At 41.3% G+C, this 13,727-nt stretch overlaps 1 protein-coding gene across 1 annotated transcript; it reads right to left on the reverse strand.

Annotated features, from left to right (window-relative positions):
* Positions 1 to 36: 36 nt before the first annotated feature.
* Positions 37 to 8,117, reverse strand: LOC115135294 (thioredoxin-dependent peroxide reductase, mitochondrial-like). The gene is made up of 7 exons (XM_029669825.2): positions 8,018 to 8,117; positions 4,020 to 4,131; positions 3,750 to 3,891; positions 3,407 to 3,542; positions 2,189 to 2,292; positions 426 to 591; positions 37 to 303 (listed from the first exon to the last, which is right to left on the reverse strand). The coding sequence occupies exons 1-7, from the start codon at positions 8,051 to 8,053 to the stop codon at positions 250 to 252; spliced, it is 750 nt and encodes a 249-aa protein (XP_029525685.1). The 5' UTR covers positions 8,054 to 8,117; the 3' UTR covers positions 37 to 249.
* Between the last annotated feature and the right edge of the window lie 5,610 nt (positions 8,118 to 13,727).

A 13,727-nucleotide genomic window follows, 5' to 3' on the forward strand; every position in this document is an offset into this window, starting at 1 on the left:
TAAAATAATGCAAACACGTAGGCTCAATACAAGCAATGTGATGAAAGGGAAACTTTATTACATTAAGTTCATGACGCTAGCTAACAGGATGAAATATTTCAACTCTGACAAGTTTTTCTGATTGCTTTGAACACAAATGTACCTTTTTTTTAATCTAAACCTAATGGAAAATATTTGGTATAGCTATTCAGTGTTTTCTTTTCAGTTGTGGATAATTTATTGAATATTAAGCTGTGAAGTGCAAGTCCTCTAGTCGTTGACCTTCTCAAAGTACTCCTTCGAACCATCGGGAGTTGGCTTGATCTGAAAAAGAAGAACTGATGAGACCAAGACTTTGCTACACATTTTTTGGTGCTTGTATTTATTTCAGATGTCTGAGGGCCTGGTGGGGTAGTGAAAGGGGGTGTGAAGGGGAGTGGCCTCACCGTAGGAGAGTCAGGGGTCCAGCTAGCAGGGCACACTTCACCGTGAGTCTCCACAAACTGGAAGGCCCTCACCAGACGCAGGGTCTCGTCCACACAGCGGCCCACTGGCAGGTCGTTGACGCTCATGTGCTTCACCACCCCATTTGGATCAATGATAAACAGTCCTCTAATGAACAATGGACAACTACTTAATGTCAGGGTAGAAATCCATGATATACAGTGTCTAAAATTCAATGTTTATTTACTCGAGGCAGTTTGTCTGAATATGTATTTACATACACTTAGGTTGGAGTTATTAAAACTCGTTTTTCAATCACTCCACAAATTTCTCGTTAAACTATAGTTTTGGCAAGTTGGTTAGGACATCTACTTTGTCCATGACAAGTAATTTTTCCAACAATTGTTTACAGGCAGATTATTTCACTGTATCACAATTCCAGTGGGCCAGAAGTTTACATACACTAAGTTGACTTTAAACAGCTTGGAAAATTCCAGAAAATTATACAAAGCATAAATACCTCATTTACAGAAGTATTCAGACCCTTTGCTATGAGACTTCAAAATTGAGCTCAGGTGCATCCTGTTTCCATTGATCATCCTTGAGATGTTTCTACAACTTGATTGGAGTCCACCTGTTGTAAATTCAATTAATGGGACATGATTTTGAAAAGGCACACCTGTCTCTATATGGTCCCCAAGAACACAGTGGCCTCCATCATTCTTAAATGGAATAAGTTTAGAACCACCAAGACTCTTCCTAGAGCAATCGGGGGAGAAGGGCCTTGGTCGGGGAGGTGACCAAGGACCCAATGGTCACTCTGGCGATGGGAGAACCTTCCAGAAGGACAACCATCTCTGCAGCACTCCACCAATCAGGCATTTATGGTAGATTGGCCAGATGGAAACCACTCCTCAGTAAAAGGCACATGACAACCTATTTGGAGTTTGACAAAAAGGCACCTAAAAGGACTCAGACCATGAGAAACAAGATTCTCTGGTCTGATGAAACCAAAATTGAATTATTTGGCCTGAATGCCAAGTGTCACGTCTGGAGGAAACCTGGCACCATCCCTACGGTGAAGCGTGGTGGTGCATTATGCTGTGGGGATGTTTTTCAGCGGCAGGGACTGCAAGACTAGTCGGGATCGAGGGAAAGATGAATGGAGCAAAGTACAGAGAAATCAAGCTCCAGAGCACTCAGGACATCAGAATGGGGTGAAGGTTCACCTTCCAACATGACAACGATCCTAAGCACACAGCCAAGGCAAAGCAGGAGTGGCTTCGGGACAAGTCTCTGAATGTCCTTGAGTAGCCCGGACTTGAACCTGATAGACCATCTCTGTTAAACCTGAAAATAGCTGTGCAGCGACGCTCTCCATCCAACCTGACAGAGCTTGAGAGGATCTGTAGAGAATGGGAGAAAATCCCCAAATACAGGTGTGCAAAGCTTGTAGCGTCATACCCAAGAAGACTCGAGTCTGTAATCGCTGCCAAAGGTGCTTCAACTAAGTACTGAGTAAAGGGTCTGAATACTTTTGTTGTAATAAAGTTGCTAAAATTTCGAAAAAACTGTCTTTGCTTTGTCATTATCGGGTATTGTGTGTCGTAGATCGATGAGGGGGAAAAAAGCAATTTAATCCATTTTAGATTAAGGCTGTGTAACGTAACAAGATGTGGAAAAATTGACAGGGTCAGAATACTTTCCGAATGCACTGTATATTGGGAACAGGGTGCCGTTTGGGACGCACACATAGTTACTGTACCTCAGTGCAATGCCAGGGCCCTCCAGAAGTACACCATAGTCTCTGGACACCTGTTTGTTGAGGTCTGCCAGCAGAGGGATGTGGATTTCACCCAAACCTCCAGCCTGAGAATAAGACGCCATGACAAATGATTAGCATGTAGCCACACAACTGCTGTTTGTGTCTATGGAACACTGTCTGTATAATAATACTATATGGGATTTAAAGCACCTTTAAAAAAATAAGGACACTGTAGAGCAAAGAGTGTAAAAAAAACTAAAAACAGGGATAAAACAACTCAAATTGAATTAAAAGCTACTTAGCTTAAGCTAGGGCTGAGTAAGGGGGCAAGCTAAGTTGAGGGGAAAGCCAGACGGAACAGGTGGGTTCTGAAGCTGGTTTTGAAAGTGGTGATGGAGTCAGAGTTGCAGATGGCAGAGTTTGAGGGCAGTGGAGCTGAATGCCCAGTCCCCCATGGTCTTGTCTTTGGGATGGTATGTAGTCCAGAGTCAGAGGAGCAGAGACAGTGGGAGGGAGTGTGCGTGTAGAGGAGGTCAGAAAGTTATGGAGGGCCTTGTAGGTGAGCAGTAGGATCTATTGGTACAGTGCCTGTCTAATAGTACAATTTCAGCCTATTTTGGTGGGATGGAGTTTTGGCCTGCCTCCGGCAGTAAATTTGTTAATAGACAAGAGAGTTCCAAGCCTCTCTGCCAACAACAGCTATTTTTCAGTTTTCCCCTCCCCACCTACTCAGTCCTAGCAAAATTCTTGCTTGAGAAATTGCTCTTTGCTAAGAAGCTCTTTTGGTTTATTTTTGATCATTTTAATTGAAAACAATCACAGTACTTAATTGTTACCAAGAAATGACTTGATATTGAGATTGAAATAGTTGCATTGGACCTTTAAGTTCGAAGACACACCAGAATGGCTTTACAAGAGGTGTCGAAGTGTTCCTGAGTTGTCCAGTCTCCGATTTGACTTCAATTTGCTTGAAAATCAGAGACAAGGTTTGAATATTGCTGTGCATTAATGATTCCCAATCAAATTTACAGAACTTGTGCAAATTTGACAAAAACAATGGATAAATGTTGCCCTAAGTGTTGTGCAAACGTATTCCTTTTTAGATTGCATTTTAAGGCAGCAAAGCAAAAATGTGAAGACTGTGCAAGGGGTGTGTTGATTTTCACTAGCGGCTGAATGTATATAGAATAATGGTAAGTCTATGTACACCCACTGTACCTTGCGTGGGGTGTTTATCCATGCCAGGTGGGCGAAGTGAGAGTCCACTGACACGCCCACCACTTCACAGTTGATGTCATGGAACTCGCTGGCCTTGTCACTGAACGAGATGATCTCTGTCGGGCAAACAAATGTGCTGTAAGGAGACAAAGAAATGTTTAAAAAAACATATATAGAATGTCACATCCACAATCTCTTGCTTAGGTATCTGTAGTGCAAAGGGAATAGGCCGCTAAATCATTCCTTAAATTGTGAAGATGAATAAAGTCACAGATTGTGTACACCACATGCAGCTAATCAAAGCAATCCATTTGTGTTTTTCCAGAGGAATAGAGGTACTCACAAATCGAGTGGGTAGAAGAAAAGAACCAGGTATTTGCCCTTAAAGTCATCTAGGCCCATCTCCTTAAACTCGCCATTGTGGACAGCTGTAGCTTTAAAATGTGGTGCATGTTGAGTGACAGCTGGAGCCCACTTGGCAGTACCTATTGGGAGAAAGATATTAAATGAATAACGTTGATTCTATATTTACATCACAATGACAAGAAGTGCATCTATCTCTCACTTTGATCAACTTCATTCCCTGTCCCGAAGGTCTACAGTCAATACCTACTGGTGGATAAACAGGCTTTCTGCAGTGCAGGATGGGTGAGAATTCTTGAGGCCTTGCTCACTGAAGTTCCATGTGGCAAAGCTGCTTTCAGTCCTCCAGATGCAACTATTACCTTGATGTGGGCAGTGTTCATTTCATCAACAAAAATGGATTAACTTATCCGTCAAACATGTATTTTTATGTGGCAATTGATGAGACTGACTAAATAAACCCAGAAAAAAATCTGGAGGCGCGTTCAGAAGGACGCAACGTTTTGGAACGTTCAGATTGAAAAAATGCTACGTAGAACAAACATGCCTCTCTGACATGTTGAAAAATGAATAACGTCTGCTCTATTCATGGAATTTCTATCTGCAACGTTCGAGAACGTTTTGCAACGGAGCATGGCCCTGGTAACATTACCAGTAGCCTATATGCAAATACTTGGTGGCACATAAAGAAAGGAAAAGGGATAGCAAACAATTTGACTAAATTATTATTGCCAGTGCGCTACATCTGACTGGGTAAATAACTTTATTTCGAGTTAATGTGGACTCGGTGACATACAGTCCACAGAATTGGGCACTTGGACCAGGACTCGAGCCCTGTTACTCGGACTTCAGCCATTGGTACTCTTGACTCAAAATGTAGTGAATTGACTGCATCACTGAGCGAACAGTCATTAGCTCCCGTTCTACTTTTGGACATCAATGTGGCTGCTGTGTCTGTCGACCGTTGATAACAACGGCAAAGCGACCGAGTGACGGATCTGGTTTTTTTTGTGCTACACGTCTGTTTGTTTTGTATGTAATATCTATGTGGGCTGAATTAGGAATTTACATGGCCAGATAATTGCTATACTGTTTATGATTGTCATATGTCTGCTGTTGGGAAGAGAATTGGATGTTATGCAGAAAAATATGTTGGTAGGACAAGGCGATGTATGTTTGTGCACATGGAAGTCAGTGATTACAGTGCCTTCAGAAAGTTCCCACCCCTTTTCCCACCTTTTGTTGTGTTACAAAGTGGCATTAAAATGGATTTGTTTTTTTGTTTTTTTACGATTTACACAAAATACTGTAATGTCAGTGGCAGAAAAATGTGAACATTTGTAAAACATGAATGAAAAGTAAAACACTAATATATCTTTATTACATAAGTATTCAACCCCCGAGTCGATACATGTTACAAACACCTTTGGAAGTGAATACAGCTGTAACCTGGGTACATTTCTAAGAGCTTTCCACACCTGGATTGTGCAACATTTGCCCATTTTTATTTCAAAATTCTTCAAGTTCTGTCAAATTGGTTGTTGATCTTTGCTAGACAACCATTTTTAGGTCTTGCAATAGACTTTCAAGTAGATTTAAGTATGGAGAAAATATGGAGAGTTGTACTCAGTACTGTGTTGTATTGGATTTGCCCCAAACATAACCATTTTATACAAGACAAAAAGTGAATTGCTTTGCCAATTTCTTTTTTGCAGTATAGCTTTAGTGCCTTGTTGCAAGCAGGACACATGTTTTGGAATATTTTTTATTATGTACAAGCTTATTTCTTTTCACTCTGTCAATTAGGTTAGTAATTGTGGAGTAACTAAAATGTTGTTGATCAATACTCAGTTTTCTCCTATCACAGCCATTAAACTCTAACTGTTTTAAAGTTACCATTGGCCTCATGGTGAAATCCCTGAGTAGTTTCCTTCCTCTCTGGCAACTGATTTAGGAAAGAAGTCTGTATCTTTGTAGTGACTGGGTGTACTGATACACCATCCAAAGTTTAATTACACTTAAAATATTAACGCAACATGTAAAGTGTTGGTCCCATGTTTCATGAGCTGAAATAAAAGATCCCATTAATTTTCCATACACACAAAAAGCTTATTTCTCTCAAATTGGGAACAAATTCATTTACATCATTACTGCACCTGTACATAGCCCACCTATAATTTAGCCCAAACAACTACCTCTTTCCCAACTGTATTTAATTTATTTATTTATTTTGCTCCTTTGCACCCCATTATTTTTATTTCTACTTTGCACATTCTTCCATTGCAAAACTACCATTCCAGTGTTTTACTTGCTATATTGTATTTACTTTGCCACCATGGCCTTTTTTGCCTTTACCTCCCTTCTCACCTAATTTGCTCACATTGTATATAGACTTGTTTTTTTTTTTACTGTATTATTGACTGTATGTTTGTTTTACTCCATGTGTAACTCTGTGTCGTTGTATGTGTCGAACTGCTTTGCTTTATCTTGGCCAGGTCGCAATTGTAAATGAGAACTTGTTCTCAACTTGCTTACCTGGTTAAATAAATAAATAAATAAATAAAACATCCCTGTTAGTGAGCATTTCTCCTTTGCCAAGATAATCCATCCACCTGACAGGTTTGGCATATCAAGAAGCTGATTAAACGGCAGGATCATTACACAGGTGCACCTTGTGCTGGGGACAATAAAGGGCCACTCTAAAATGTGCAGTTTTGTCACACAACACAATGCCACATATGTCTCAAGTTGAGGGAGCATGCAATGGCATGCGGACTGTAGAAATGTCCACCAGAGCGGTTGCCAGAAAATGTCATGTTAATTTCTCTAACATAAGCCGCCTTCAACATTGTTTTCGGACACGCAGACCACGTGTATGGCATCGTGTGGACGAGTGGATAACATTCCACAATCAACTGCCTGAATAATGCTATGCAAGGAATAAGTCGCTATGCATGAGGCAAATGGTGGACACACCAGATACGGACTGCTTTTCTGAGCCACACCCATACTTTTTTTTTTTTTTTAAGATGCATGCATATCTGTATTCTCAGTCATGTGAAATACATAGATTAGGGCCTAATGCATTTATCTCAATTGACTGATTTCTCAGTAAAATCTTTGAAATTGTCGCATTTTATATTTTTGTTCAATATAACTTCACCATGCTCAAAGGGATATAGGATGTCTGCTTTTAAATGTTTACCCATCTACCAATAGGTGCCCTTCCTTGAGAGGCATTGGAAAACCTCCCTTGTCTTTGTGGTTGAATATGTGTTTAAAATTCACTGCTCGGCTGAGGGACCTTACAGATTCATGTATGTGTGGGGTACAGAGATTAGGCAGTCATTTACACATCATGTTAAACACTATTATTGCACACAGAGTGAGTCCATGCAAATTATGATGTGACTTGTTAAGCAAATGTTTACTCCTGAACTTATTAAGTCTTGCCATAACAAAGTGGTTGAATACTTATTGACTTAAGACATTTCAGATTCATTTTTATTCATTTGTACAAATTTAATAAACCTAATTCCACATTGACATTATGGCGTATTGTGTGAAGGCCAGTGACAAAACAAATCTGAATTTAATCCATTTTAAATTCAGGCTGTAACACAACAAAATGTGGAAAAAGTGAAGGGGTGTGAATACTTTCTGAAGGCACTGTATGTTTACTATAGGTTAATGAGGCAATACGAATGTGATGTGAAAATGTGACAAATATTAAAGGGCATTCAGATTACTAAAATGACCCACTGTTTGTGATTTTGAAAATACCTAGACTAAAATCATTATTCAAATGACAAAAATGGCCCTAAGACTTAATGATACATTGGTCAAATCGACTAAGACTAGACTAAATATCATTTGTTTTAAAAGAGTGCCAAAATTAACACTGACGTTAGAGGGCAAGAGAGACACATTGCACATCGTGACAACTGTTATTGGCGCTGAAGAGCATTAGACACTTAGTATAACAAATTATTGTATATTTAGATGTTTTACTTAATTTAGCATTAGCTGCTAAGCCTTTGAGCAGAGGGATTTGTTCTGAAGACGGTCACGCAGTTACAGTGATGTAGCCGTCAATATCTAAGATGAGACTCATTGCAACTCCTCTTACAATTGGCATTGCCAATTTATATAGCCACAACGAAATGATAAATTGCCATTATACCGTTTGCATTTCAATGCAGCACACTACTACTGGTAACATAAACATATATTCCTAAATGAACTCACAGAGGTCTTTAGTAGTCTCCCAACGGTGGCTGCCATCTTGTATAATGACGTTGTTTTAGGGTGTCATACAAATGTTTTGCGCAGGTAGGCTGCGTAATGGCACTTAACTTATGTAGCTAGGTAAAACACATTTGCAATCCCTTGTAAAATTGGCTTTTTGAATATAAATATATAAATAAACATATTGCAGATCAAACCACAGCACACTATTTGTATGATGTGGTTTGTTTGCCAGTTTCTGCAAATGTCTTGATTTTCTTGATCACGCTTGGCAATCTGCGCAGCGCTCAGCTCGCAGGCTCTCGTGAACATGGCAAACACACCTCTGCCATGTGAGCTTCTTCTTCTTCTTTTATTGGGTTTAACGGTGGTTGGCATTCCATAAATGTTGCATTACGGCCACCTACTAGACTGGAATATAATTCCCTTATATTTTGCTTAAAATTTAAAAAATATATATATATATATAAATCAACAAATACACTACCATCTAACCCTTCACTCGCTAAAAACCCACCACCCTACTCCACTATTTATATCTATTTAGTCATATTTCAGGCCAACAGCCTGAAAGGATGGGACATCACCACTCAACACACCCTGTAACTCTTATGACATCAAGTTTATTACACCCAAATACCTCTGCAGCTGCCACCACAACCAAAATGTTCTGCGACTTACATTCTATCCATGCAGTACAGTTGATAATCATTGCTATAAAATGCAAACAATACAATCTTAGTGAAGCATATAGCACCTGCTGGCCTATAGCGTAGTGGTTAGAGCGTTGGGCCTAGTAACTTAAATGTTGCTGGATCGAATCCCTGAGCTACAAGGTAAAAAATATGTTGTTCTGGCCACGAGCAAGGCAGTTAACCCATTGTTCCCTGGGTGCTGTGGATGTTGATTAAAGCAGCCCCCCGCACCACTCTGATTCAGAGGGGTTGGGTTAAATGTTGAAGACACATTTCAGTTGAAGCCATTCAGTTGTACAACTGACTAGGTATCCCCCTTTCCCTCTGTACTGGTACAGATCTATTACTCACACCACTCCCATTGGGATCCCTTGACCCATCTTCCTCCACTTTCTTCACTGCCACAGCATTTGACAACTTCTGCGCTACTCTAACCATGGAAACCTCAACCTGCCTCTCTCGCACTGGACATTTCTGATCCCCAACCCCATGGGCACCACTACAATTAACACATACCACTACTTTCCAAAATTCTACACATTCCTTTGTCTCGTGCCCTTCTGCACAATTCTCACACCTATGACCCACACTGCTGCTGTTAACCGATGTGAAATGGCTAGCTAGTTAGCGGTGGTGCGCGCTAATAGTGTTTCAATCGGTGACGTCACTCTGAGGCCTTGAAGTAGTTGTTCCCTTTGCTCTGCAAGGGCTGTGGCTTTTGTGGCGCGATGGGTGACAATGCTTCGTGGGTGACTGTCTGTGTGTAGAGGGTCCCTGGTTCAAGCCCAGGTAGGGGTGAGGAGAGGGACGGAAGCTATACTGTTACATTGATGCTGTTGACCCGGATCACTGGTTGCTGCGGAAAAAGAGGGGGTCAAAAGGGGTGTGAGTGTAACCATGTGAAATGGCTAGCTAGTTAGCGGTGGTGCGCGCTAATAGCGTTTCAATCGGTGACGTCACTCGCTCTGAGGCCTTGAAGTAGTTGTTCCCCTTGCTCTGGGATGCTTCGAGGGTGACTGTTGTCTGTGTACAGAGCCCAGGTAGGGGTGAGGAGAGGGTCGGAAACTATACTGTTACTCTACCACATGCCCATAAGCTTGACACCTGTAAAAACAATGTGTAACTTATATATCCTAACATCACTTTGTCGGGCAAAGACTCAACATCAAAACTCAAAAGAACAGGCAAAGACTATTCTGTTTCACCACTCACACCACCATGTCTGCATCGCACCAAACGATGAGAATCACAAACACCGGGAATCTTCCCCTTCAGTCAACTTTCACATTTACCGCTACCCCAGTAATCACTCCTTTCAATGGCAACCTTTCAATGGCAACCAAAACAATTCACATATCTTCAAATCAAATGTTATTTGTCACATGCGCCGAATACAACAGGTGAACAGTGAAATGCTTACTTACAAGACCTTAACCAACAATGCTTTAAGACGTTAAGAAAAATAAATAAACAAGTGTTAAATAAAAAATAGAAAATAGAAAAGTAACAAATAGTGAGGCTATATACAGAGGGTACCGGTACAGAGTCAATGTGCGGGGGCACCGGTTAGTAGAGATAGCTGAGTTATTATGTACATGCAGGTAGAGTTAATGTGACTATGTTAATGTGACTATAGATTATAAACAAAGAGTAGCAGCAGTGTAAAAGAGGGATCTGGGTAGCCCTTTGATTAGCTGTTCAGGAGTCTTATGGCTTGGGGGTAGACGCTGTTAAGGAGCCTTTTGGACCTCCGGTACCGCTTGCCGTGAGGTAGCAGAGAGAACAGTCTATGACTAGGGTGGCTGGAGTCTTTGATAATGTTTAGGGCCTTCCTCTGACACCACCTGATATAGAGGTCCTGGATGGCAGGAAGCTTGGCCCCAATGATGCCCAAAGGTTTGTTGTCGATGCGTCATTCGTTTAACGCGGAGCACCTGCTCCCTCTGACCAGCAGAAACACAAACAATTAGATGTCAGCCACAGTTGTCAGTTGTGATTAGAATTGTGTCACTGAAGGAGGAACCCCACATAAAGGAACATTTTATTGGGTTTTGGAGTCAGAGGAGTCCACGGGCCAACATTTGACATCCCTAATTCTCAAAAGATAAGAGGAGCTAAAAATTCATTTTGAGGACGGCAGCGGACAGTCTTGTGATAATGGGGCCAACATGAGAGGCAAAAACAAATGTGTCCAAGCCAGACTCCTGGAAATGAATCCAAATGAATCCATTTGTGCCACATTGAACCTGGTTGTGGCTGATGATTCTAAAAGTTCTGTCAATGCCACAAGGTTACTTTGGCATCTTACACAAACTGTACATCTTGTTCTCAGCCTCCACACAGCAATGGGTCATCCTGAAAAAACATGTGGACATCACTTTGAATATGTGGACCGATACAAGTTGGGAGAGTAAAGTTAAGAGTGTCGAGCCACTGAGGTATCAGGCAGCAGCGGTGAGAGAGACACTGATTGAGGTGAGGGATCAAACTAAAGACCCTGTGATAAATATTGAGGCCCAGTCCTTGTCAGAGGAGGTGGGATCATACCGCTTCAGCATCTGTACAGTGGTGTGGTATGACATCTGGAGCCAGATCCAACATGTGAGCAAGCTGATGCCGTCTCCCAGTATGCAATGTGGATGTTGCAGTCAGTCTTCTCAGAAAGACAGAGATAGGTCTCAGCAACTACAGGGCACCAGGCTTTATGGCTGCACAAACGTCAGCCAAGGATATTTGCGAGGGTATGAATGTAGCGGTCGTTCTACAGCAAAAAAGGCTGAGGTCCACAAAGCGACACTTTTCATACAAATCATTTGATGAGCCTTTGAGTGATGCCCTGAAGAAGCTGGAGGTGACATTTTTCAATGTCGTTGTTGATGCTACAACCTCAGCCTGTCAGGAAAGATTTTCCCCATTGGAAAATGTGGGAGAGAAGTTTGAAGTGCTGTCAACCTTCCAAAGTCTCTCAAATGAGGAGCTGACAGAACAATGTGAGGCCCTTAGTATGACACTGCACTATAAAGAATACTCAGACTTGGATGGCAGAGAGCTTGCACAGGAACTGAAGAACTTGCCTGACTTGCCATCGAAGACCATGACCCTGCTTGAGCTGCTGATATTTATACATGAAAGGGAGCTCTCAGAGATGTTTCCAAATTTGTGGACTGCTCTCAGAATTTGTCTTACTCTTCCAGTGACCGTAGCTGAAGCAGAGAGGAGCTATTCGAAGCTGAAGCTCATCAAATCCTACCTGAGGTCCACCATGTCACAGAAACGCCTTAGTGGCCTTGCTGTCATCAGTATTAACCATGCAATTGCTGGACAGATTTCTTATGATGATGTAATTGATGACTTTGCATCAAGGAAGGCAAGAAAAGTCAGGGTTTAGATGGCAGTTGTGCAATTTAGTTTGTATGTTTCTTGTTCGAAGTGCAATAGTGTAATAATCAGGTTCTCTTCTTTATACGTGTGTTATTCTATTTGTGTATTTGTGTGATATAGGATTTGTGCAATTTAGTTTTATTTGTGTGTTTTTTTATTGTAACCATGAGAATGTGTATAACAAACAATGTCCTTCCTCATACAGCATTTCACATGTGATTTGGTTTGCATGTTTTCATATTGCGCTCCATTATTTACTTGCTAAACATTTAAAGGAGAAATACCTATTTTTCCCATATTACAACAACAGTTAGGCTATTTTCAAAAGACTCTCCCCCTTTCCCTACCCCCACCACCTTTCTCAACAAGCCTAGAGTCACTTCCCCTTCGCATGGCTTTTTGTTCTCTGACGTGATGGAACAGCTGCTTCACAGGATTGTATTATGTTGAAAATGCCTATATATTTAACAAAAATAAAGTATTTTTTCTTGAGGACTTGAATAGTCAATGTATGAACAGAATAATTGGTGGCTGAATACATTTTGGTTTTTGGTATTTCTCCACACATATTACTTTCAGTAGAAACCTGATCTAATTTCATCAATTTGCAATAGAAAGTAGTGTTTGAATTGGCCTTGAATGAATCGTAGACCTTGCCCATACACATGAAAAATACCTTTAGTTGGGTGTGGAGAGAAATATCACATTCTGCCTTAATGATAATAGGCTATGTGTGCATCTGTTCAGTCATCAGGGAGATGAATGATGCAGACAACAGGGAGGTGGCGAGGCTGATGTTTCAGCGAGAGCCAAGGTTGGTTTTTATGTCCTAGAGATTTACCGGCGGATGAATGGTGAGCCACCACCTGCACATGTACCAGGTGCACCTGTGGCAACTGCGGGGAGATGCCTATAGACAAATTTGTTCTTATTAACTGACTTGCCTAGTTAATTAAAGAAAGGTAAAATAAAAATAAATAAATTGACAGAGAGAGGAAGTGTTGCGGTCAAACCAAACTTCTGTGTAAGCCAGCTGCCACATTTCGCCCATTACTGTCTAGACAACGGCTATTTACATTTGCACAGACAGTATAGGGTTGACGTGCTGGCAGTGGCTAATGCAGCAGAGCCTGGAGATGATGCCCGGGAATACCAGCATGCTGACTACACACAGTTTGTGATGTGGCAGCATGATGCCCTTAGTGCAGGAAATCGAGTTGTCATCCCCAGTTGCTGTGTTTGGAGAATCAGGAACACTTTCCCTGATCCCCATTCACAGTACACTTGGTTCCACCCTGGGCGCGTTTGGCATGATGACATACTAGTCTGTTGCCAGATACTTATTGGCATGACATTAGTATGGCATCATGCCAATTGCTGTGAACAGAACACAACCTCTCCCTCAGTTTGCATTCTCCACACACAAACACCTGCCAGGTGCATCTTCAGGACATCACCAACCTTCTTTCTGGGCACACCATGTCATATCAAAGATTTTAAAGGTTGTTAGTTTATTTCTCACCCAAAAGTGTGATCACTGCACTTTCTCCCGGCACAACAAAGTTGAAATGGGAAAAATGTCTGATTTTATTTATACATCAGAAAGAGTGCTTGAATAAATAATATTTTTTACA

The sequence above is a fragment of the Oncorhynchus nerka genome, linkage group LG10, assembly GCF_034236695.1.
Source record: "Oncorhynchus nerka isolate Pitt River linkage group LG10, Oner_Uvic_2.0, whole genome shotgun sequence".
NCBI lineage: Eukaryota > Metazoa > Chordata > Actinopteri > Salmoniformes > Salmonidae > Oncorhynchus > Oncorhynchus nerka.